This window comes from Vigna umbellata, chromosome 2 (genome assembly GCF_029865625.1).
Source record: "Vigna umbellata cultivar VRB3 chromosome 2, Vumbellata_1.0, whole genome shotgun sequence".
Classification (NCBI taxonomy): domain Eukaryota; kingdom Viridiplantae; phylum Streptophyta; class Magnoliopsida; order Fabales; family Fabaceae; genus Vigna; species Vigna umbellata.
The window spans coordinates 38,501,100-38,528,920 of record NC_142166.1 but is presented as its reverse complement, the minus strand read 5'-3'; the positions used below and the strand labels follow the sequence as shown (position 1 = coordinate 38,528,920).

At 30.9% G+C, this 27,821-nt stretch overlaps 1 protein-coding gene across 1 annotated transcript; it reads left to right on the top strand.

The window, feature by feature from the left end:
- Positions 1-19,870: 19,870 nt before the first annotated feature.
- MTM1 (manganese tracking factor for mitochondrial SOD2) lies at positions 19,871-23,771 on the top strand. Its single transcript, XM_088107969.1, has 10 exons — positions 19,871-20,157; positions 20,567-20,656; positions 20,876-21,004; positions 21,145-21,208; positions 21,296-21,462; positions 22,472-22,574; positions 22,806-22,897; positions 22,970-23,122; positions 23,248-23,306; positions 23,410-23,771. The coding sequence occupies exons 1-10, from the start codon at positions 19,963-19,965 to the stop codon at positions 23,540-23,542; spliced, it is 1,185 nt and encodes a 394-aa protein (XP_087964095.1). The 5' UTR covers positions 19,871-19,962; the 3' UTR covers positions 23,543-23,771.
- Positions 23,772-27,821: the final 4,050 nt, after the last annotated feature.

Here is a 27,821-nt window from a genome sequence, read left to right as displayed (position 1 = left end):
AAAACAACCTCCAACGTTGATTTGATACCAAATGACGACGATATGTCATTTAATCGTCGTTAAAAAGACAAACTTAAGATTACAATTTCACTTGTCGTCAATTGTTTGAACTTATAATAATAACTAAAATAATGATGATTCTAAAATTGTCTTTGAAATTTTTTTAATCGTTATTAAAAGTCTCATATATACTAATGAAACTATTCAATAATTAATTTATATAAAAATAATTATGAATATATCAAATTAATATTAACTCAACAATAATTATCATTCGTTATAATATTTGATTTATTCTAGCAAGTTTAAGTTAATTAAATCATGACAACTCCTCTAACCTTGAAATTACATGTTTTCAAGTAATTATACTTTGAAGAGAGGAGAGCAAGATATGCTCAAACTTACTTTAAGAAAATAAACACATTTAAGCCAATAGAGTTTCATCTTTTTATAACCCATACAACGATTAACATGACCTATATATACAAAATGGTTTAAATATGGGTAGAAAACTTATTCCAATATGAAATACAATTGTGAAAAATTAACAAGTATCTTCAAGACAGTAGTTTCTGAAATATAAAAAAATTTGTTCACCTCAAAATCTTAATAAAAAATAAATTATTTGAATACTTATAAAAAAACAATTTTTAGAAAAAACAAAAAAAATTATATTATATATATAACCTTATAACTTCAAACAATTAAAATATTTATTCTTCGTTCATTTTACTCATTCTCATTATTAACAAAACATGTCTTTTTGTGTTTTTCCTTCTATGAGAACTCCAACATCACTTAAAAGAATAATTATTTTGCTCAAAATTTTGACAAGATATAATAACACTATTTGAGGGTAGAAAATTGTAAGAAATGATGTGAATAAGTTTGTCTCCATAGAGACTTTCAAAAGAACAAAACTCAGAATCAATTATTTCAGGACGAAGTAATAATTACCTGGTGTCGTTGACAAATTGGCAACTTGTAATTTCGAACAGTAGTTAACTATTTTATCTGATAAATATTCTATGATTATTCAATTAACTGAAGATATTACTTTATTAATTGACACTTCAATAGATTCTTTAATTATCTACATAAATAGTTAATAATATAAATAGAAATAAATTATCAATAAAATCTATATATAAATTAGAATTTAAATTATTAATAAAAATATTTGTAAATCTCTCAATTCATCGATAGATAATTTATAATTATTATTACTCTTATAACTTTTTTTATCAGTAAAATCGGTCAATAAAGTAAAATGATGTAATATTTTATTTTTAACTTTGATAATTTTATTGATTAAATTTATTAATGATATTTTATTAATGAAATTTTTATTTTTAGTAGGTCATAGCAATTTTAATTTATTGACGAATTATGAATATTATCTATAGATTTTAACAGTTAATAATATTAATTCTTTTGTTGTTGTGTGAATTATTCTAGTATTTCTATATTAATTGAGAAGTTATATATAGCTCATATAATCACTATATAAACAAATTTTTAAATGTAGTTTGTAAAATGTCTCTAAATATTAGAAAATTTCCAAAATAACTTTATGTTCAAGCTTTAACAAAATCACCCAAGAGAAAAATAAACTCGTCACTAGTAAAAAAATAGCTTTTTAACCCACACCATATGTTTCGGTTTTGTAAAAACCGAAGCTTATAAATATGCGGTGGCATTTTCGTAGTTATGGCGAACTTATAGGCTTCGGTTGACTCGGGACCGAGGCAATACGACCGTTCGACTTCGGTTCTGCTATCAACCGAGGCAGTAATCGAATGTTCCATGCATTTTGTCCACCAATATACCTCGATTGTCTGGGAACAGAGGCAATATGACCGTTCGGTTTCGGTTCTGCTATGAACCGAGACAGTAACCGAACGTTCCAAGTAAATTTTGTCCACTAATATACCTCGGTTGTCTAGGACAGAGGCAGTAGGACCATTCGGTTTCGGTATGCTATGAATCAAGGTAGTAACCGAACGTTCCAAGTTAATTTTGTCCATTAATATGTCTCGGTTGTCTGGGACAGAGGCAATAGGACTGTTCTAATTCGCGGCAAAGGATGTTTGATTCTATTTCCAATCTCTTCTCTCTCCCATTTATCTTCTTCCCCCTTTCTCATTGGTTTTAGGTTGGTATTGTAGAGAGGGGAAACACCAATTTTTTTTCCCACAACAAACCCTATTTGGAGGTTCTTTAGGATTTATGATTTCTTTTAGGTGTGTATTGGGTGGAGAATACTCATGGAGGCGCGAAGCTCGTGGGTTTGCGATTTAAGCTCGTGGTCCTTCTGCAGATTTCTGGTTCTTGTGGTTTGTAGGTTTGATGGCGTCCCGGATGTAGATGTGGTGGTTGCAAGTTCTCGCGTTGAGTGGCACGATTCTTACGGCGGCGACGACCTGAAGTAGGCTTTGCAGCGCGACAACGGTGGTGATGCTTCACGGTGGCGATGGCACAAAGGCAGTGGCGATGGTGAGGTTGCACTTGGGTTCGCGAACCTGCTAGGAGAGGCGCTTTGGTGCGAAGCGAGTTCCATGGTTGATGTGTTAATGGAGGAGATGACGCGGCTTGGGCTTGGCGAGGACGAGAACCGTTCGACGAGGGCGAGCACCGTTCGGTGAGGACGAGAACCGTTCGGTTCAGTACGAACTAAAGCCTAAAGTCTAAAAGAAACCACCCTACTGCCTCGGTTACCTAAAAACCGAGGCAAAATCCGACCGCTTTTGGCCTCGATTCTTAACCGAGACAAAAAACGTACACTTTTTTACCTTACCTGTATATGTCTCGGTTGCGGAACCACTGTTTATAAACGAAAATAATTGCTTCGTTTTCCTGTGCGTGCACTCTAGTTAAAACTTAAAAAGGACTATAAAATATTGAAAATTACAATATGAATGTACTGGATTGAAATTATTGTATATGTCTCTTTTTATTGAAATTCACATATTTCATGTAATGAGAGAAAACATATTTTTTCTAACGTGATATATTTATTAATCTTTGTTAAATGAAATTCATGTAACTAGATGTTAACCTGTAATGAATATATGCTAACAAGAAAAAGGTGTTTTTTTAAAAGAAAAACTAATAATACTAAAAAGAAATTAAAACTATAAGTTAATGTATTAATAAGGAACACAATTTGTAAACTTTTACTCTAAAATGATTATACTCTCAAATAAGGAGAAAACTAAATAATTTTTGAACGGTCAATACCAATGAAATTATGATATTAAAATTAACAAATTTAATTAATAACTGAAACATTATAATAATTAACAACATAATACAGAAACCAAAAATATATAAAATTTTCTGAAAGAAAAAACACAAATAAAGACTATGTAACGTGCTGAAACAGACTTAGTTTTTACAATTACCGGTGTCCCTTTTAATCAAGAAAACTCTTACCATATTAAAAAATTACTTGCTTTCAATTTGAAGAAAGAAGAGAAAGAGATGGTATAACTTTTTTTTAAATGATTATAAAAAACTAAACACATTGTTACGCACTTAAGCCAATAGAGTTTCATCTTTTTATAACCCATAAAACGATTAACATGAGCTATATATACAAAATGGTTAATATATGCGTAGAAAACTTATTCAAATATAAAATACAATTGTGAAAAATTAATAAGTATCTTCAAGTCAGTAGTTTCTGAAATATAATAAAATTTGTTCACATCAAAAGCTTAATAAAAAATAAATTATTTGAATACTTATAAAAAATCAATATTTAGAAAAAGAAACTAAATTATATTATATATATAACCTTATAACTTCAGACAATTAAAATAGTTATTCTTCATTTATTTTGCTACTTCTCATCATTAACAAAACTGCTCTTTTTGTGTTTTTCCTTTCTATGAGAACTCTAACATCACTCAAAAGAATAATTATTTTGCTCAAAATTTTGACAAGATATAAAAACACTATTTGACAGTAAAAAAATTATTAGAAGTGATGTGGATAAGTTTGTCTGCATAGAGACCTTCAAAAGAACAAAACTCACAATCAATTATTTCAGGAGGAAGTAATAATTATTTGGTGTCATCGACAAATTGGCAACTTGTAATTTCGAAGAGTAGTTAATTATTTTATCTGATAAATATTCTATGATTATTTTTATCTGTTTATCAATTTACTGAAGATATTACTTTATTAATTGACACTAAAATAAATTCTTTAATTATCTACGTAAATAGTTAATAAAACAGAATTTATAAATAAAAATAAATTATCAATAAAAGTTGTTCATAAATTAAAATTTGAATTATTAATAAAAATATTTGTAAATCTATTATAAATTCAGTTGGTAAAATCGATAGATAATTTATAATTATTATTACTTATAAATTTTTTATTAGTAAAATCTGTCATTAAATTAATGTAATATTTTTTATTTTCAGCTTTGATAAATTTATGATAAAATTTATTAATAAATCTGTTGGTAATTAAATTTAATAAAATCTATTGGTAAAACAGAATTTCAGTTACTATAAAATATATTTTTTCTAACGTGATATATTTATTAATCTTTGTTTAATGAAATTAATGTAAATAGATGTTAACATGTAATGTAATGAATATAAGCTAACAAGAAAAGGTGTTTTTTTAAAGATAAAAGAAAAACTAATACATACTTAAATAAATTAAAACTATAAGTTAATGTATTAATAAGGAACAAAATTTGTAAACTTTTACTCTAAAATGATGATACTCTCAAATAAGGAGAAAACTAAATGATTTTTGAACGGGTCAAATATAACAATGAAATTATAATATTAAAATTAACAAAATTAATTAATAACTGAAACATTATAATAATTAACAACACAATACAGAAACCAAAAATGTATAAACTTTTCTCAGAGAAAAAATATAAATCGAAGACATAGTTTCTACAAATGAAATATAAGGTGATGAAATAGACTTATTTTCTATCAACCCCACAAAACCGGTTTTGATACCATGTTAGAAGTGGACTTTAACCCTAATTCAATCCCATAAACTAAGAATTGTCCTTATTTCTAGTCAATGTGGGACTTTCAACATAATCAGGAAAACTCTTATTATATTCAGATATTATGTTTGAAATTTTAAAAATAAGTGACATTTAAAAAAATTTTAAAATAAAGTTTTTAATTAGAGAAATATATATTACTACAAAAAAATTCATTAAATACAAACTGTTTTCAAGAAAAGAAAGTAATTATTATATAAATTTATTTAAAAAATTGTCAATTGTTTATTTGTATTTCCTGTTATATTTTCATTGAATAAATTTCTAAACTAGTCATTCAATTCATTTCTAAAACTAGTAAGATTGGATACCATTAATTCAATCTTTACAAACAATTTTGCTTGTCTCCACTTACGAAACGTTTAGAAAAAAAATAGAATAACCATAAAAATTAGTAGACGATCGACATTGTAATATATATATATATATATATATATATATATATATATATATATATATGTATGTATAATTTTAATTTTTCATAAAAAGATGTATCCATCTTAGTAACAAGAGATATAGGAAGATGACAGAGACAAATATAAGAAATGTGAGATGTCACAGAAAAGAAGAAAAATAAATGGAGGAGTTCGAAAAATAAATTCTTATATTTTTTGTACACGTTGTGTATACATATTTTTACAATTTCTATAAAATCTATTATGACAATATTTCAAAGGAATCGTAAAGTGACATACTTACAAATGGCTCCAAAAACACAAATTCCATGAAAATATTCATGTATTTTAATGTTCGTGCATTCTAATAACGTGGCATGTGGTGTATATTAAACAATTTTTTTGGAAAGAAATACTTCCATACACATTAATTGCCCTTCTCATTTTTTGTTTCAATTTCCTTTTTTATCTTTTTGGTTTTTATATAAAAATTTAAATTCTGACGAGATTCCAAATGGTTATTCCATTAATTACCTACGTAATGTTCATTTTTGATGGCTTTTGTGATAAAGCGCATCCTGCACTGTTTACCTGTTTCATTTTCTTAAAGTATAAGTTAGTCATAACTTCATGCTTCACCAATGTATTCAAACTTTTACTAATAACTACTCTTTATATATTTATTAACCAATGCTTTTCTCAGGCACAATAATATAATTAATGTTTAGAACTTATTATGTATAAGAACTGTATCCCTTACCTTATTAAATTTTATGTAGTTTTTTTTCTTATAAATTATCTTAATAATAAAAAAGGTGGTTTAAATAGAAATGGTTAGGAATAATGATGAAGAAATTAGTAATATATTTTTTGTTGGAAGTCTCATTTAAACTTGTAATAAGACAATTTAGAGTATATATAAGAGGATGCAAATATTATTTTATAAGTTGATTTTGTATCATTAAATTAGATTTAAACTTCACCACTTAACATATTATCATAATCATGGTTTAAAATCTAATTACAATTATATAGATAACATCAAATAATGAAACCACGGCAATTATTAGATTAACTTGTTAGACATTAACATACAATTAATACAACACATATGACAAAAACTAAAATTACAATCATATGGCAAAAATTAAAACTATTCAGTGTATATATTATTTGAGTAAATGAATGACTCTATATATTGGCTTCTTCCAATGTTTTATAAATGTCTCGTATTGAATCTTTCACCAGATCAACTTTTATAACATTCATTATCATCGTAACAAAACATCTTCTGATGTAGCTAGAAAGGAACGTAAATTGTAGATAAGAATAAACTTATTAGATGTTAAATTACATTTGTGTGACTAAACATAATTTTAGTTCTTGAAACGAAACCTATGAATCGGTAAAATCTTGTCTGATTAGAATTTAGAAGGTTGAAATAAAATAAGTTAAAAATGATAGTTTGTTTTTATTGTGATTGGTGGCTGTCGGCTAAACTGGTGAGAACTTTATAGACATGACTAAAAATATTAGAGTTAAAAAATAAGGAAAAATGCAAGGGTGTGGTGAGAAGGAGCAAGGCTTACATAGGAGTGATGGAGGCAGATATATAGGTAGGAATAGATGAGAGACACTATACTATGCTTGTTGAAAGCATGTCACCCACTCATCATATTACTACTACCCTTCTATTAATTAGCTTCACCCATGGTTGGGGAAAAGGACCTCCTTCATATTATTGCTTCATCATTGCAACACCTTATCGCAAGTTTAAATACTACTATTTTTTCAGCCACTCTGCTTATTTAAGTATTCAATGCAATATTATTGTTGCCATTTTTACTTCGCAAATACTCACTTGTCTTTACAACTTACTTTAAATTTACCAGGTTGGGGGCAATTATTACGTTTTGTCCACCAGGTTTACACAGCAGTAAAAGAACCCTGACCACGTAGGTTTACATTAACTTTGTGACAACCTTTTTTTGTAAGTACATTCACACCCCACTGTCCAGTAATATATAGTTAAAAGTAATTCATTGTAGTAAGAATGTATATCAACAAAAAATATATATGGATCCTGACACTCTGTTAATAAACACGTGAAAGTTTTGTGTGAAGTTCACGTAATGGTTTTTCAATGTAATTTGATTGACTGGTGGATCATGCTTTTGACTCATCTGAAACCAGATAAAAAGATTAAATTTGGTTTAATTTGAGAAGCAGCATTATTATCTTCCTTGTTGGGTTCCGTTTGCGGCAGCAATAATGAGTGTTTGGAATTTGGGAAAGGTTACAACAAAAATACAGTATATGAAGGAAAGCAACCACTTATTGTCGGTCATTTAACAGCTAGCAGAGTACATGTCGCATTGAGGAGAAGATAGTAGTAAGTTGTAAGCCATCAGAGACTTAGGGTTTGGCAACAACGTCACACAAAATCCAAAGGCTACATTAACTCTCTTGGCAGTGCTACAATCTGTGACAGCATTGAACAAACAGAGTCACAAGAGGGACGAGCAGGGCACAGTGTTGAATTTGAACTTTGTGCTGTTTTATTTGCAATACCCGGACAACATTGTTGATTGCGATTAACTATATATCTCAGACAAGAAGAAGGAATTTTATGTTAACTTGATCCCCGTAAATGATTTTCGTTTGGACTGAGGAATAAATTTTTGATTAATATGTACAAGTTGTAGGTGAGTTGCGTGTGAAAAGAAAAAAAATTGTGTGACATTGAGAAGAAATTGAAAGAAGAGGCAAAGCAGTGAAGAAATTAGAAAGGGTGGTTATAGTATTGAAAAGGTATTTATTAGGGTTTAGAAATGTAGGTTTGTGAGAGAAAATAAAATGGTTTTGTTTGAGTGGAGATGGGTGGAAGACAAGTGAGTGGTAATGTTGCAGGCTTTTAGTAAATTTACTAAAGAAAGGGTTGGCAATCTCTCCTCCAACTTGCATGCTATGCGACACACTTTCTCTGATTTGTTTAGCTGTGGGCTACTTCAATTTAATGAACAAAAGCATTCAGCAGCTTTCATTTCACCCGGTTAGCGTATTTCACAATGGTTGGTCCCCCCTGTTACATTTGCTCCTCATCTTCAAGTTTCCACCTCTCACGCACACCTCCTTATTCATTATCACTTTTCACTTAGCTCTCCTATCAAATATTTCTTCCTCCACATAAATCAAATAATCATCTATACTTACTTATGTTTCTTAACTCATAAAACCTAAGCAAGAGGTGATAAATATTTAAAGACTATAAATATCTTTGGTTGATATTGCGGTTGGTGAAGTGAAGGCCCACAAATCCCAGCTTGCACCTTCAAAGAGGGTACATATTATTAGCACGCAAATATCACTTGTGCCCAGTGCCCATTTTCCTTCCTCTGGGTGACATAGTTAAAAATATTTTTAAAAAGTAATGTTAGACACCGTGTATAACTAATTATTCAAAAGTAATTTATATTTTGAGAAAGTTGAGGACGGAGAAAATCTGACCGTTGATAATGTCGATCCGGTGAACAAAACGAAGGAATTCGACAGCGGGAAGACATATACGAAGACAGTATAGTATAGGATTAAGGAATACGATGGGTGATGGATGGATGGATGCATGCATGATTGTTCCTAAACTCAATTTGAAACATTAATACTGTCTCAACCACGTGTCCGCTGTACGGTTATCTATGCGATCTCTGACTTGTGCTGCGTATTGGGCCCACAAAATCAGCTCCTTCGATGAGGCTCACATGTTCCGAATCAGAATTGTTTGTTTTGTTACTCAGTTTCTTTGTATGTCTTTGTTTTGAGAAGTTGTCTATGGAAGAAAATGGTGATTTAAATTTGAAAAGTTAGATGATGATAAAACGAGGTAGGGGAAGACAAAGCGGCTAGGGAAGCATGTGAAATGCATATGGCGTTTCTGTGCACCCAAACTCATTTTGTCTTCCAAATTTATTACCTTTTATTATTATCCCAGTTGTCTACGTGGCAATCATGAGGATTTGTCAGCATCATCTTCAGCAAACACGTGGAATAGTGATAACTCTGTTCCTTCCTTCTCCTTTTCCTCTTTTTCTTACAAAATATATTATAAAATGCCCTCTCTGAATAATCTAATTATTCAACCCAATTAGTGAGTACGAACAACATTTTAGTGTTTACACTATCATTACTTTAGACTAGTAATTTTTGTTAAGAAAAGGTATCGCTTTATACACAAACATTAATAACGACTAAAAGTGAAAAGAGTTTTGGCGAGAGTTTGTGTAATCTCCAATTATCTTGCTTTAGCTGCCGAAAACACAATCTTTCACACGACTTTAGAGATCGTAAAGCATTAGATGACAAATAAAAGTCTATAAGAAATTAAAAGCGTGAGACAATGGAATAAAAACGAGAGCAAGAAGAGAATGTTGAAAAAGAGTTGGACAAAGGAAGAATGTTTGTTGGTGTCTAATGTCAATCATATCTTAATGCTGGATTCAGTTATGAGAATTTCTTTAATTAATGCATCCAGTTTGATTGTGTTCTAATCAAACTTATCCTTTCAATGAGAAATCAAAAAAGTTTGTTTATATGTACGTGAATATATATGAGGAGTCTAATTAGTGTTAGAAGAATTTGATTACTTGGTTGTTTTGCATTCTACTTCTTAATTGTTATTTGTTTTACTTTTGTGGTCATGAAATAATTAAAAAGGGAAAGTCAAAAAGTTGGAAAGAAAAGGAGAAAAGGAAAGTGGAACACTTTCCGACATTCCTTGCATCAAGGTGTTGCACGGGTGACACAGAAATCTCACATATTCACCCTTACCTCATCTTCTTAACGGTTGGTCAATCGTTAAACATGCATATATGCCAATTTTTAGATATTTTAGGGTACTTTTTTTAAAAGAAAAGTCTATTTCTAGGTATTTACATACTCTTAATTTCAGTAAAATAAATATATTAATATTAGAATTATCTATATATAGAATATTTTGTTTTAACCTAAATCATAACCACTAAGCCCATATTGGAATATATCACTTCTAATGTTTTTTCTTCAAAAATAAACATAAGCCAGTGTTATTTAGTGATTAAAGAGTGTACAAATATTTTACATGTTTTGTTTATTTATAAGGTGAAAATAATGTAATAGGAAGAAAAGTTCACTCACACTGTCTCGTAAGGTGTGGAAAATGAATTCTAATGACGATGTATAAAGAGTAAGCATAAAAAATATGTTTAATTTGAATATACTATTTTGACTTCAAAATTATTGATCAAAAAAAGTCACTGAAAATTAATAAAGAAAACCAAAACAAAATTTAGCGTATAAAATTCATATTTTAAATTAATATAAAGTGACACTAAAACAATACACTAAAGTTTTGACTTGACAGCCACTTGAGAAACTAACATTCAATTGAACAAACTTAATTTTGATATTACTAATGGTAGATACTTTTGAAAAATGCCAAATTAATTTGTAAAATAAATTTACGATGAAACATATATTAGGGTGAAAGGAGTTGATTTTAAGTGTAGACAGAAGACATTGAGCGCGTGATTGTAAGAAGCCGTTGTTGTTGACTTAGAATGATTTTGATTGATGAGAGGGTCGCACCAATTTTGTTAATAAGGAGATTGGAATTTGTTAAGTAGGGCATAAAGTTATGGCACAATTTAAGGTAGTCGATCTTGTTACATGTGTGAAAGATTATGCGTGGTTCTGCAATTGACATGTATGATGAAACGATGATGATTAAGAATTTGGGGTCATTGTCTATTCAGACGTATCTTTGTGAGGGAATGTGCTAGGCAATTGCTCCATTTGGGTACACTATCATTTAACATTTACTATCTTTATTTTTCTATTTATTTCACCTTTTCAGATAGCGACCCTGTAATAATTTCTATCTGCCTTTTCTTTCGGCCCAGCCGTAAAGTTTTGTTTTGGGCCCGAATGCTGCTTCAAATATAAAATACTGGGCTTTATGTTTTTGCTTCGGCCCCGTCGTATTGTCTACTTTTTTTTTTTATCATTATTTTATTGATTTCACTTAGCAAAACTTATTATCTGAGAATAATCGAAATACCTTTTAAAAACTGAAAAATGTGTATACATATTGTAAAAGTTTATGAAAATTTAATATTTTTTAAAACAAAATGAAGATTTGTGTAGAATAACAAAAAGAAGAAGTTATCTATAATTTGAATTTATTTTTAGTAAATATCGGTATAATTTATTTAGTAATATATTTGTGAATAAATAACTGTACGAATATAACTTAGGAATTAGTTATTGCTTTTTTTTATTAATAATCAGATAGTGTATTAATGGTGAACTAGAAAGAATTAAGTTTTAAAAACTAGAGAGTCAAATGTGCCAATTAAGTTTTTAGAGTGACACAAATTACATCCAAGAAACTATAACAATGAAAAGCAAATTTAAACCCAATTTCTCCAAAAGTTAGAACCCAATTTCACCAAAAGTGAGAGGTGTAAAAAACATTTGTACAAAAGTTATCTATTTATGCAAGTTCATAGGCAGTTGCTCCCTCCACCACCACCGAATGCTCTCTGCACCACCCATACCAATTTTGTCCTTCTCTAAAACGGATGTCAACATCCGTTTCCTCTTCAACGAATGTTGACATCCGTCCGTTCACATATTTTATATTTTAATTTATTGTTTTTAATTAAAAAAAAAAATCTTTAACGGATGTGGCGATATCCGTTAACGAATTGCCACATCCGTTTTAATAAAATTTTTAAAACTATTTTGATTATTATTTAAATAATAATATATAACTTAAATTAGTAATAATTATTTTATTAAATAAAATAAAATTAATTTATAAATAATTAAGTAATAATTTTAAAAAAAATTAAATAATATTTATATATTAATTTAAAAACTTAAAAAACTAAAAACTTAAAAAAAGAAAAAACTAAACGGATTCAGAGAGCAATGTGTGAGACCTCGGAAAGTGCACACCCATAATTACCAGTCACATCCCTTAATGAATCCCGAAAACCCATCTGCAGTGCATTAAAAACGCATTTTCATTCTCTATGTCTCCTTGCCAAGTGTCACGGTGGAAGGTTCTGAAGTCAGTATTGGAAGCCAGGTGTCGGTAGGGGAGAGAGTGTTCGTTTGGATTGGGAAGAAAGCTGATTTTCTGAAAAACCTTCTCCTCATTCCCGCATACACCTTTCTTCTTCCTCTGAATCAAACCTTGCATTTTTCTCCTCCTTCTCTCTAGAACCCTTTCATCTTCTCTCTACTGTAACTCATCGTCTTCTTCTCCGATCAACTTTCAGAGACCGTGGAAACGTTCCCTGAGACGTGAGCGTCGTTCTGGACCGAACAGAACTGGGATCTGAGCTGGTAAGTTCACGTCTCTGATCGTTCGTCCATTTAGTTCATGCGAACCAAGTTCTGGTTGCATGCATGGGTTATAGGTCTAAGTTGTTTCTGATTTTTTTTTTGTTTTAGATTAAGTGAAAGTTGTTGAGTGAATCTGAGGGAAGAACACTGTAAGAGGACGAACTGAACCCTTACAATTGGATTTTCACTACTGAACCAGGTAAGGGAAGCTTAGTAATTTAATTGATACTTGTATGCAAAGTGAAAGCATGATGTGATGATGTGAACTGGATATAGGAGTAATATGTTTTGTAATGATGCATGAACGAACACTGTTTTTGATTGAATATGGGTGATATTGTTTGAACTAATGTTGATGATGAAATGTATGAATTGGAAAAAAATGGATAAGTTATGTAGAGTATGAGATGATAATATGAATTCTATAAAGTATGTGATTTATGATGGAGATAAAATTATAAGATATGAATCGTATGAAAAATGTGGAGTTAATGTAGATGAAAAATCTGGAAAATATGATATTTCTTACCTTGATAATGCACGCTCGTCATCGAACGGTCTTATACCGTTCGGTTTCCCTGAAAATAACTTAGAATGGAATTCTTTCATTTGGAAGGAACTCTGCTTGAGAACGAGCGTCCTCTTGTGAAAAGCTAGGTTTGAGCGTTCGGCACAGCCTAGTGGTACCCAACGATTGTAATTAATTGAAGTTATAATCGTAACGCTCGGTTTTATATCCAGCGTTCGTTATAGGTAGCGCTTAGTCTTATACTAAGCGTTCGTCCAAATGAGCTATCGGTCTTATACCGAGCGTTCGTTCAAATTGGTGCTCGGTCATCTACCTAGCGTTCGTCCTAAGTAGTGTTCGGTTTTATACTGAACGCTCGTCGTTACCTTTGATTTCTAAACGGATGTAAATAGCGTTCGTCCAAAATTGTATAAATGACGTTCGGTCATTGACCGACAGTCGATCTACTCTAAATAAATTTGCTCTTGGTACATTTAATACTAGTCTTTTGCATTTCTATCCAGTGGGTTTTGACCTTGAATCTTGATACTTAATTTATTCTAAGTATAAATCGAATCATTCTAGAGTCAGTTCATTTAACTGATTCAAATTGTCATGTCGCTCGTCATGAAAAGTGTGTCAGCGTTATTCTTTCGGAAAAGAGAACCTTTTTGGCCTCGCTTCTAACGTTCGTCCTCATTATGAAGAGGATTGAACGCTCGTCATTTTATGAAAGTGAAACTAAGAATGAAAATGTGTTTTAGAGAAAAGATTATAATGTGCGAACAGTGTAAGAGATGAAACTATGATTATGGAATTTGAACGAGCGTTCCAAGGAGGAACGTCTCTATGATTTGAATGTGGGAAGTGGTGTAGTATGACCATGGTAAAGCTGCTGATGGCTGTTCATCTTGATATTCCGTGAGTGCTCGTCCTCATGTAGAGGGGAGTAGGTCATGTGTGGGAATGGCATGAGGTCCTAGTCCTAATGAGTACTTTGGACTGATAGGGCTAACCTCGGGTGGCAGCTGTTGAGTGTTTCCAGTTATCACATCACCCGAGTGCACGAACGCCTGTAGATACATGGATTCATACAGTCGGGACGGTCGGTCTTGTAAGAGTTTGGATGATTAATTCTATACTGATATATATATTGTTGTTGTGTGTATTGTATGTTGATTTGCATATGTTAAATTGTATGTTAATTGTATGAATTAAATTACCTAAGCTTACCCTTGCGTTTCCTTGTGTTGTCTGCTGTTTATGTACGTCCGTCCTGTCAATGCAATGATCATCCGTGTGGATGTGAGCAGATGGCGATACCCTTTTGGAGGAAGTTGTTGAAGAAGAAAACCTGGTGGAAGTTGAAGTGAAGGCCGAGACTTAGATCGTTCAGTAGGCTTAGTTTACTTAAAATTTTGGACGTTCGGTTATTAGCTTTTGTAAACCGTTCGTCATCGGACCTTGGTTGTTGCTGTATTAATTTTTTTTTTCTGAACCTTGTATTTAATTAACGTTCGGCTTTGATAGCTGATTTAGTTAAGACTGCACTGTTTAATCATGTAAATGTGATTAGTTCTAATTTATGGTAATTACTATATTTTGGGATGTTACACAATGTGTGGTGTGTGGTGGTGTAGGGAGTAACACTCAAAAGTTCTTATAGTGAAGAACCAAATTGGTTTGAAATCTAAATTATTGGGTATGCTTTCATTCTCTCTTTTTCATATTTATTTTAATATCTTTTTTACATGAAAATGGATTTGACAATTTTGAAATTACTTTATCGAAATATGGATATTTTACACCTTCTCTCTATTTTTTTTTGTCAAAAATAAAACTCAGACTGAACCATTTGGAGAATGGTGGGTCTTGAAACATACAGATAAAAGTTATCAATAGAAATAATTGTTGAAAGTTATATTAAATTTCTTAACGTTATTATTAATAGTTAGTAATTGACTGTCTATAAATACATATGTAGTATAACAAGAGTTGAAACTTCACACTTGTGTAAGATCTCAAACATTCATCACATATTAAAGAGTTAATTGCGTACGAAGCAAGTTTTTGTTATGTTTACAAAATCAATTATAATTTTTCGATTTCAATCACTTGTTTTTGTTTAAAGTTACTATGTTTTTTTACCACTTAATTTAAATTCATCCATTTCATTTCAACAATTTACTTTATACATTTAAATTCTTTGTCAATTAAATATTTCATTTAATACGTCCACTTAATTTTCCGCAATTTGTTGTCATTTATTTTCAATTCACTTCATCTTCATTTACTTAACTAATTTGAATGAATCCGAAAATTCAAGTTCAAGTAGTCATCGTTTAAGACTCTTAACCTAATTCAGCCTAGCCTTAATTAAGTTGATTAGTCTGAGAGACACTCCTAAACCCACTCAATGATGTACTTTTTTCTTATTAATTATTCTGCATGGAGTATTATGATAAAATCATGATTTTTTTGAAATTATCTGTTATTTAGATGATGTAAATTAGTTATAAAAAAATATGTAATTTACATTTTTCAATTATATAATTGCATATGATTTTTTTAGATAAAAATTGTGTATTTTATTTTCCTAAAATGTTTTATTTTACATTTGCGCAATTGATTAATCTGAAATAAACCAACTCGTATTTTATATAATTGGTTTCATTAGTATGGCACATTTTAGTTTTAAGTTGCAATAAATTATTTTCTCTCACTTTACATTTATTTTAATTTGTAAACTAATATTATATTATACTAATGATTTAAATATGATTTTAGATTTTTTTATATTTGGAATACTTTTATTCCATAAAGTGATGTTATTTAATTATAATTGCTCGTGATCATTATTTGTTGGAAGTATTAAAATGATTTTTTTACATTTTTTCAGTCCTTGTTTTAAAGAATATATATATATATATATATATAGGGTTTGCTAACGCGCGTAGGCCTGTTTTTCAGTTGGTACATTTTAGCAATGTGTATCGGGTTTTAGTAGACAAAAATATCCTTATATACCATGGATTCTAAGTTATAAGGTTAAGGGTATTTTAATAATTTTCATTCTCAAAACTAAAAAAAAAAAAAAAGAAACCCCCAAACCCTTACTCACCTCTCTCATTCCTCTCAACCCTTTCTCTTTCATCTTTCTCACTCCAATCTTTTCTCTGTCATCCCTACTTAGCCCCAATTGAAAAAATCAGAAACACCCTACTGTAGCCCCAATTGAAAAAATCAGAAACACTTCTCATTAAACAATCTTACAAAAAAATGATTTTATAATGAATTTTGATCTTATAATTTTTGTCTTATCTAATTTTATCCAATTTTCACAAGCATAAAGGAATTGGTAATTGACCTGCAAAAAATCAGAAATACTTGTTGTTAAACAATTTCTTACAAAAAATGATTTTATAATGAGTTTTTATTTTATAATTTTTGTCTTATCTAATTTTATCTAATTTTCACAAGCATAATGACATCCGAAAGAATTGGTAATTGGCCTGGAGGGTTTTTTTAGAGATGATGATTCAACATATGCAGATGATGAAATTAGAGAAATACTTTGACTGTTGAGATCAATGGTACTGGAATTTTTCAGACATGATTTCAGTGGCGGTCCTGTTTGTTTACTAGCTAATGGGGGCACATGAGCACATCACTCAAATCTTACTCTGCGTTCTTTCTTTCGGCTTTCCTTTCTCAATGTATTGGATTTTTTCAGACATGATTTCAGTAAGGGCACGTGAGCAGAACGTTGGAACCCTCTTCTTTTGGGCTCAAAAGGGTCAAGCCAAAACTGGACTTTAGCCATACCAAACAAGGCCTTCCTTTTTGCATATTTATATGCAGCAACTGCAACACCTTCTTGTAAAAAGCACACCTGAGCCGAGCCACAGTAGAAAAAGACTCTTGTTTTAGAGGAATCTACCGAACCAACTACACTAAACTTTTTTAGTAACTCTTCCTTGGATGGAAGGTTGAAATTCTTGGGGAACTTCATGTGAAGGGATTTACAACAAGAGGGGACATGCATTCTTGATAAATGTCCAGCTTTTGAATTGAATTTCGAAGAAGCAACACCTTGGAAGCGATCCTTACCCTCTACAACACAACCCTCAGAAAATAATTTCGTTCCTTCAGACTTTTCTGAACTGGGAGTCGTTGTAACACTATTGCAACTCATTTGCAGACTTTCTTGGTAAAGAGATCTTGAAGGTGAAATCGCGATTTCAAAATGCTTATCCCCAAATCGCGATTTCGAATTACCCAAACCAAACCCTAACACTCACAATTTTAATCACTGCCCACTGCCACGTTCTCAGTTAATGAAAAACACTGTCACTGCCACGTTACGAAGGTAAAAAGCCACGTTGCACACATCAGTCCACGCTGTCAGCAGGATCGTTAAATATTTAACGCCGTGACCAAAAAGGATTAAATTAGACACTTTTTTCACAACGTGGGACCACATTGAACTTTTTGAAAAAGGTAGGACGAAATTGAACATTTCCCTTATAAAGAGAGACAAAAAGAGGTATTAAGCCAATATTCTACGATTGAAAATCAACTTGTATTGATGATTAGGTATCTTAAACTATCCTTCATTAAACACTTTTAACGTTGTACATTATCTAAATGTTTTTTTCTCATAACTTATCCTTCCATTTCAACGACTTAGCTTCCTTAATAAGCATCTTTGTTTTATATCGCATTAAAGGTAATAACTATTATCAATTTCTTCAATTTAAATTACCAAAAAAAATTCAAGAATAATTATCTTTTACATAAATATTGAATAAAAATAATTAAAACATGCATAACAGCCATTCCAAAAATATCTTGATTCTCTAGTGACCAAATATTTGTTAGTCCTATAATTCATCTAATGACTAAACAAATTGAAATTATATAGTAACAACAATTAGAAGATAACATAAGAATATATATATATATATATATATATATATATATATATATATATATATATATATATATATATATATATATATATATATATATATATATGGGGTTTGCTAACGCGCGTACGCCTGTTTTTCAGTTGGTACATTTTAGCAATGTATATCAGAAACACTTGCCTTTAAACAATTTGCCTTTGTAAAGAGTTGAGTCATTGACATATTCACCTTCAGGCAAAGGTTCATTCAAGATCTCTTCAATTTCACCATCTTCACTAATTTCTCTAATTTCATCATCTCCATATGTTGAATCATCATCTCTAAAAAAAACCCTCCAGGCCAATTACCAATTCTTTCGGATGTCAATTATGCTTGTGAAAATTAGATAAAATTATATACGACAAAAATTATAAAATGAAAACTCATTATAAAGTCATTTTTTGTAAGAAATTGTTTAACAACGAGCGTTTCTGATTTTTTCCAGGCCAATTACCAATTCCTCTAATGTCATTATGCTTGTGAAAATTAGATAAAATTAGATAAGACAAAAATTATAAAATAAAAACTCATTATAAAATCATTTTTTGTAAGAAATTGTTTAACAAGTATTTCTGATTTTTTCCAGGTCAATACCAATTCCTTTATGCTTGTGAAAATTGGATAAAATTAGATGAGACAAAAATTATAAGATCAAAACTCATTATAAAATCATTTTTTTGTAAGATTGTTTAACTGCAAGTGTTTCTGATTTTTTCAATTGGGGCTACAGTAGGGTGTTTCTGATTTTTTCAATTGAGACTCCAGTAGGATGACAGAGACAGTAGGGTGTTTCTGATTTTTTCAATTGGGACTACAGCAGGGATGACAGAGAAAAGGTTAGAGTGAGAGAGATGAAAGAGAAATGATTGAGAGGAATGAGAGAGGTGAGCAAGGGTTTGGGGGTTTCTTTTTTTTTTTTTTAAGTTTTGAGAATGAAAATTATTAAAATACCCTTAACCTTAAAACTTAAAATCCATGATATATAAGGATATTTTTGTCTACTAAAACCCGGTACACATTGCTAAAATGTACCAACTGAAAAACACGCGTACGCGCGTTAGCAAACCCCTATATATATATATAATTTCCAAAAATAAAATGTATAACATTTTGTATTACTTTATAATGAATATGAAATAAATATTTCCAAATTCACAATTCTCAAAATGCAAAATAAACACCTCCTTCCTAATATGTACAGACCTAAACAATTCAGACCTAAAGTTACACCTTGATGCAGTGGAGAAGTTTAAGAATGTATTGCAGACTGTACTGGTTGTGGTTAGTTGCACGGCAACACAGCACTCCAAAACCTAAAGGTGGAGACAGTTTTAATATTTACATAGCACAACCATTTTCTAGGGTTTATTCTGTCTATAAAAGGACGTATCCAAGCTTTTCAACAAGTATATTGGCCCTTCACGTAATCCCTCTCACTCTTCTGCTCTATATTCAACAACTTTTTAATATTTTTACGTTGATTTTCTTCCAACTAAAATAGCACACAAAACAATGTTTATTTTTGGAGTGCATAATTTCACTAATTACTATTAATAAAAAAATACATAGCCATTTGAGTCATCATTTACCATTGAATCATAAAGAGAAAAAAAAGTAGTAGAATAAGGATTCAAAGCGAATCCAAAATTTGTCGGGATGGCTTCGGAGAAAATCGAGCGAACTGCAATTGAAATGAACAATGAGGATACAAATTTGAGGGAACGTTCTTCTCTTCCTCCATTGCAAAAAGCATTCAAAACTCAAAATTTGGGAATCACAGAACGAACATTCTCTGCTGGAGGCGCCGCCTTCTTTTCAGTCATCATTGCCAATCCTCTCGATGTTGCCAAGGTGCTTTTCAATTTTATTGTTACAAAGCGAAATCTCTCCTGCGTACTTTTTTCTCTATCATTTCTTCTTCGTAACCCTTGATGAATTGTAGTTTTGATAGTCTTCAAAATTGTTTAGTTATGTTCGGTTTGTGTCGATACCTTGTACGTGCCATTTCGTAAGGTGGTTTTTCCTGGTGTCTTATAGCTTTATGATTTCTTTTTCTTTCTTTTCGTGTGTTCGGATTAATTATTCGGAAATCAGTCATGGACACCAAGAAACGGGAAAATAGGGTAAATTATATAATATAATAGAAAGAGAGCAAAGAAAAATTGTAGGTGCTATCAGATGATTGATGATATACAGTAGTGTTTAAGTTTCATTACTTCCAATTATTGGTGTACTATGATTTGTTTTTCCCATGTATCAGACAAGGTTGCAAGCACAAGCAGCAGGGGTTCCATATTCTCATCCACTCAGTAATATGACTAGTAGAATGGCTTGTTTTGGCCCAAATATGGTACGCAAGGAAAATATATTTTTGCTGTTTTGTCTATCTACAAAACAAACTACTGCAATTAATGTTTCATTTTCTTTAGAGGTTGTCTGGTTGAATGATTTTTCTTGGCTTTAAATCCAACTTAGTTGTTTACTTTGCTAAAATAAAAAAAAATATATATATAACATTTTCCTCAATAGACTTGTAGAATTAATTTGGTATCATCAATGTTATTCTTAGATGTTTGCTGATTTAAGGTGTTCTCCATCGTGCCACCGGGCTGGAATCCAAGGAACAGTGTCCATCTGTCCTCCTGAGTGTTTTCGCTACAAAGGAACATTGGATGTCATCTACAAAATTATACATCAGGTTGGTGGTTTATTTCATGGGTTGAGTCATCATCATATGCGTGTATTGTGTGCTTGAAGTTTTCATTTATGTTATGTTCACTCCATATTTATTTTTACAAATATAGATACATATTATTCAATGCCAATTTGGTATTGCAGGAGGGAGTTGCTAAGCTGTGGAGAGGCACAAATGCTGGCCTGGCTCTTGCAGTACCAACTGTAGGTTTACATTTTCAATCAACGGAGATTTATTGATGTGTTAATACAAAGAAAATGACTGACATAACTTTTGTGTGCTCAAATCAGGTAGGAATTTACCTTCCTTGCTATGATATATTACGCAATTGGTTGGAGGATTTCACAGAAAAAAATGCTCCAACTACAGTTCCTTATGTACCATTAGCGGCTGGTTCATTGGCGCGCTCTCTAGCCTGTGCAACTTGCTATCCTATTGAACTTGCTAGAACTCGTATGCAGGTATTTACAACATATATTTTTGCACCCAATGTGGGAAGGTTGTGGCTTTTTTGAGTTTTTATATTCATCAAGTGTTTGTTTGAGTCACAGTTACTGCTATATTTGTCAGTGAGAAGGTATACATGTCAATAATGCAGAATTTACTTTTTATGTATTTCATTGTCATTATGCTGAGTCAATGTTGTCATGGTTTATCATTGGCCAATTCCAATTTCTAATGACATTTATCCTAAATTTTCATTGTGTCTAATTATTTATTTATTTGTTTATATACACAGTCTTACAATGTTTGGATCGATGAAAAGTTAGTGGACTAGAGTGACATCTTATTTCAATGTTGTTTGGATTGAAAAATTAGGATATATAAAACCTAATGGAACCGATTTCATGTTATTTAATTATCTCTACAATTTAATAAAAAATTATGGTTTTAGTAATAATGATTCTTTTGCTTGTCAATTTTTTTCGTGATCATTCAACCTTCTACTTTCTTAGTTGTGGTTGGCCTATTGAGAAGGCCAGTACGTGCTTTCACTATCCAATCTGTCTTGTTCTGCCAAATCTTTTTAATAACTTTACGATTAATGTCATTCCATTGTCATTCAAAAGATGGAATAGGAATTTTGGTTCCAATTTATTATAAAATAAATAATACAATCATGTCTTTGTTTTATTATGTTCTATAGTCCCTTTCATTGTATTGTGTTGCAGTCCTTTCTACCATGTCAGGTTTCATATTTTCAAAAATCCAAACATGGACTAAAATGTATTATTCTATTGTAACAATTGTTTCAGAATTTAATTCATTCTGTATGTTCTATTATATATTTTAATTTTTTCAAAAGTTAATAGTGTTCTAAGTTTTATTTTAGACTCTGGAATCTTTTCTTATGCATAATGCTTATTATGTTGAACATCAAGTTATATAATCTATTCCACAAACTCTCTGGGTTCTCGTTGTTTTTGTTTGGAGAATAATGGGGTTTTCATTTATTGAGTTTGGATATAGGCATTTAAAGTGACTGAAATTGATAAAAAGCCTCCTGGAGTGTTTCAGACCCTGCTTGGTGTTATGTCGCATGTCAAAAGCACAAATAATCCACAAAGTAATTGTAAGTCCTTAAGTTTTCTCGGCAAACTCTCATCAAAGTTACACAATGATGTTGACAAGATTTTAAGACATCACACACGTTAGTAGAAAAATAACACATGTAATGTACTATATCAAAATATTATCAAAAAAGTCTATGTTAAAATATATTTTTTCTTAAAGATAACAAGGCTATAAAAATATAAAAATTAATAAGGTAAAATGCTAAGAGATTTATTAGATAATGTGACAGTGAGAGGTTATCGTCTTTTGTGGACTGGCATGGGAGCTCAACTTGCTCGTGATGTACCCTTCTCTGCCATTTGTTGGTCCACACTTGAACCAGTGAGTTTCTTTCATGAATCATCTGTTATTCTTTAGCTTTGTTTTGTAATGCCAATTACTCTTGCATTGCAGACTAGAAGGAAACTTCTTAGTTTTGTTAGACACGATGAGGCTAATGTGTTTAGTGTTCTTGGAGCAAATTTCGGAGCTGGCTTTGTTGCTGGAACTTTAGCAGCTGGAGTTACATGTCCTTTAGATGTTGCAAAGACTCGAAGACAGATAGAGGTTTGTTTACCTCGTTTGTGCTCCATTTTCTTAAACATTTATTTGTATTAATGAGATAACGTTTCATATATATGTTTGATAAGTTGATCTTATTCTTGTGTAATATTTTCAAAATAAAATTGTAGAAGGATCATATGAAGGCATTGAAAATGACTACGAGACAAACATTAATGGATGTGTGGAGGTATGCCATAGTTTGGATTCCAAGTGTTGAGAACATTGTTTGAATTTATGAATGTGTTGATATAAATTATTACTGATATGTTTAATTTAAACAAAATTTTCAGAGATGGAGGCTTCAAAGGATTGTTTGCAGGTTTTGGTCCACGAGTTTGTCGATTAGGGCCTTCTGTTGGATTAGTGATTTCGTTTTACGAAGTTGTCAAGTTTGGTCTTCATCACTACAACACATCATCATGATTGGATCCTTCTTATTTTCCCAACTTTCTTGCTGCAAAACCAATTTTTTATCCAAAGTTTTGGAGATTCAGCAATATTAACATTTTGGAACACAATTCAATAGGAAAATGATCGGCATAGGACAAACTCTTAGGTTTTTTGAGTTTTTTTTTTATCCTTGTAAATTGATTTTGACAAGCAGAAGTTTTGTTTCAGTTGACATTCTACTTAGAAGAAAAAATTGATTTAAGTTCAATATGAACTGATTGAAACTTTTTTGTTCCTCTCAAAAATCTCCAAATGTGAAAAATCAAATCTTAGCATAGTTTTCTTCTTTACTATAATAAAATGTAAAAAATACACTTTGGAATATCCTTTTTATAGGGTGCTTGAAGAATTGACTGGAATACTATTTCAGAGAAACATATAGGTCCATCATGCATAAGGAAAAAAATTACTTCTATAAATAAAATGCAATATGATAACTCTTTACATGTTAACCATGACTACCAAAGCACTCAATTTTAGTTTGTAAAGTAATTGATAAATCAAGTTGTGATTGATTCACATATTGCATTTATAATTTCGTTTGAGTAAAAATGTCGAATTCAAAATGCATAGACCTTTGTAAAAAGTGTCTTACATGTTCTACATGTTTTTATTCGAAAACATTTTCTTTGTATAAAAGAATATTTGTGGTTTAAGAAAAACATGTGTTAAATTTGAAAACTCAGTTTTATGATGTGCGTGATTGTCTTTAAAAAAAATACCTTTAATATTAAAATTTTTCTTGAAAACTTAGTTTTTGTACAAACAAGTGTGCAAACTTAATTTTAATGCAAACTTAGATTTATTACAATGTTAACCCGAACCTAATTTACAAACTTTAATCAAGTATACAAATCAAAATTATTTTTTTGTTAAAAGCGTGATTTTGTCTTTAATATTTTCTCTTGTTAAATCGATAAATTTGTGATTTTCTCCACACTTATTTTTGTAGTTTTCTGTATTTCAAACTTAAGTTAAATCCTTTCATCAAACTCCATGATAATCATATCACAAACATGTCTTAACACACTTTACAATTCTAGTAACATATCGGTTTGCCTAACTTGTTTACATTAGTAACTTGTTATTTTTTACTTGCTAAAGTTAGTCCATTTTTTATTTAAAGACATATATTAGTCAATTTTTTATTTTTTAACTTCTCTTATACTAAAGTGTGGAATTTACGAACCAATAACACTTTTTTTTTAGTAAAAGTAAATTCATTATTCTTGAATTTACATTCATTAGGAAAACTATCATCGAAAGAATTATGTAAAATCCAGCAAAAGCAGTGGAATGCACATTATTTTACAAACACATTCTTGGAAATTTAACATTGTTTTTAATAAATTAGATCATGCAACACAAATATTATAACATTAATTTCAAACAAAATTTTGAAAGCCTAACACCTTTAAATTCAATCAAAATCACAGCTAAATATACAGAAAATAAATTATTTCAAGTTGTTAGAGTCTACAATACTTTTTGTAACGACTTCAAATTTGATTCTTTGATTAATACAAAAAATAATGTATATTCAATCCTTAAAAAAATTATAATTTTTTTAAAGTATACACATATTTTAATTTCTCATAATCATATTTAAAGTTTCACATCTGTTCATCACCATCATCTATAGTATCTTCTACAAAGACATTTGTCTGATTCTCTGTTTTCGTATACAATTTGAACATATATAGATACAATCATTGCATGTGAACAACAAAACACCATTATTTAAGATAATTGAGTTTTATCGGTCAATAAATCACATCATATCATTGATACAATTGTAATCATTTATTAAAACTTTAACATGATCTAGTTAAATACTGTGAGACCCTAAATAATTAGCAGTAATAATTTCCTGTCACATCAAATTAATACACACCACAATCAATACTTATTTCATTAAAACCCACTCCCAAATCTGATACATTACTCTGCTGTGCGCTGAAAACCGAGCCACATCATTCCTCCGAAAGCATTAAAAACGCACTTTGCACCACATGCACACACGCCACCTGTCGCGGGAGAAGCTTCCAATTCAGAGTTTGGTGTGCAGGTGTCGGCTTGGGAGACGTTCGTTCAAACGAACGTGAGTTTAACAAAACTAGATTTTTGAAAACTCTCTCTCACCTGCACCACTCATCTTCTACCTCACGAAACTCAACCCTTCATCTTCTCCAACTTCTCTCTAGAACCTCCCAAACTTCTCTCTACTGTAACTCACCAAGCTTTTCTCCGAATTCCATTTCAGAACCGTAGGAACGTTCGTCCAGCTGTGATCTTCCTTTTGGACCGAACAGAATTGAAATCTAAGCTGGTAAGTTCCCCTCTCTAGTAGTTGTCCATTTAGGGTTTCATACGAAACCATGCTCTCGGTTCATGCATGGACGGTATTTGAGTAATCTATGATTTTGGTATTTAGATCAAGTGAAAGTGTCTAGTGAAACTGAGGGTAGAACGCTGTAAGAGACAAACCCAACTTTTGCATTAGGGCGTACACTGCTATCCAGGTAAGGGAAGCTTATATATTTAATTTATACTTGTATGATTATATGAAGGCATGATATGGGTTGTCTGTATGAAATATATGTATATGTGCTATTCTGGATCTGCATGAACGAACCCTGTTGTGCTGTTTGAATATGTCTTCTATTGGTTGAAATGCATGTTGAATTGGATTCGTATGAAAGGTGTATGACTATAGTATAGTTGGATTTATTAATGTAATGAAATCTGTATAGTATGTAAATTAATGTGGATATGAATTTATAAAGTATGAATCGTATGAAAAATGTTAAAGTTAAGAAAGTTGGAAAATCTGGATATGATAAACTCTCCCTATGATAAATTACGTTCGTCAGTCGTACGGTCTTATACCGTTCGGTTTTTCCCTGAAAAAGACTTAGAGTAGAATTCTTTCATTTGGGAAGAATTCGGTTTGAGAACGAGCGTCCTTATTTGAATTACTATGTTTGAGCGTTCGGCTCAGCATAAAGTTATCGCACGCCTTAAATTAAACAATACTAAAATAAGTAACGATCGGTCTTATATCGAACGTTCGTCCTTAATAGCGTTCGGTCTGATACCGAACGTTCGTCCTAAACAACGTTTGGTGTTAAATCAAGCGTTCGTCCTAAAGAGCGCTCGGACTTATTCTAAGCGTTCGTCATGATTGATTCTTGGTCATCTACCTAAGGGTTCGTTTTAATGAAGTGTTCGGTCTTAGATTGAACGCTTGTCCTTATCTTTGATTCATTAACGAATGTAAATAGCGTTCGTTCAAATATTACAGTATTCATCCTCTTACGTTCGTTCAATTACTGACATCGGTTCTTTATATATAAAATTTTACAAAGAAAATTCTAAGTATTATTGACCATCCTTGGTACATTGAATCTGGTCCAATATCTTCTTTATTATGAAATTTCTAAGTATCATTACATTCAATAGAGTCAGTACATTTAACTAACCAAACAGAGAGTCACGTTCGTCCATCCATTACTTTAATTGAACGTTCGTCCTAAATTCTTCAAAGGACTGAACGTTCATCCTTTTATGCTCTTAAAGTTAAATATGAGAATGATGATAAATTATAAGATATTACCACGCGAACACTATATTGAGTGATTCTATGAGTATGGGATTTGAACGAGCGTTCCATGGAGGAACGTCTCTTATATATAATTGAATATTAAATTTGGTAAAGTATGACTGTGGATAAGCTAAGCCAGGCTTGGTCCATCCTGATATTCCGTGACACTCATCTTCACGTAGAGGGGAGTAGTTCATGTGTGGGAATGGCAGGAGGTCCTTAGTCCATAAGTTAACATGGGCGACGTAAGAACGGACTAACCTCGAGTGGCAGCTGATTAGGTATATCCCGGCTACTACACCACTCGGGTGCGAGGACGCCTGTAGCTACATGGTTTCATACAGTCCGGACAGTCGTCTTATAAATATATATATATATATATATATATATATATATATATATATATATATATATATATATATATATATATATATATATATATATATATATATATATATATATATATATATATATATATATATAAGGTTACATGATGTTATATGCTAAACTATGTGATTGTGTGGAATGATATGTTCACTGTATGTGTTAATGTATATCTTAAATTATATAAGCTTACCCTTTCGTTTTTCCTTGTGTTGTCCATTTGTCTATGTACGTTCGTCCTGTCTTGCAATGATCATCCGTGTG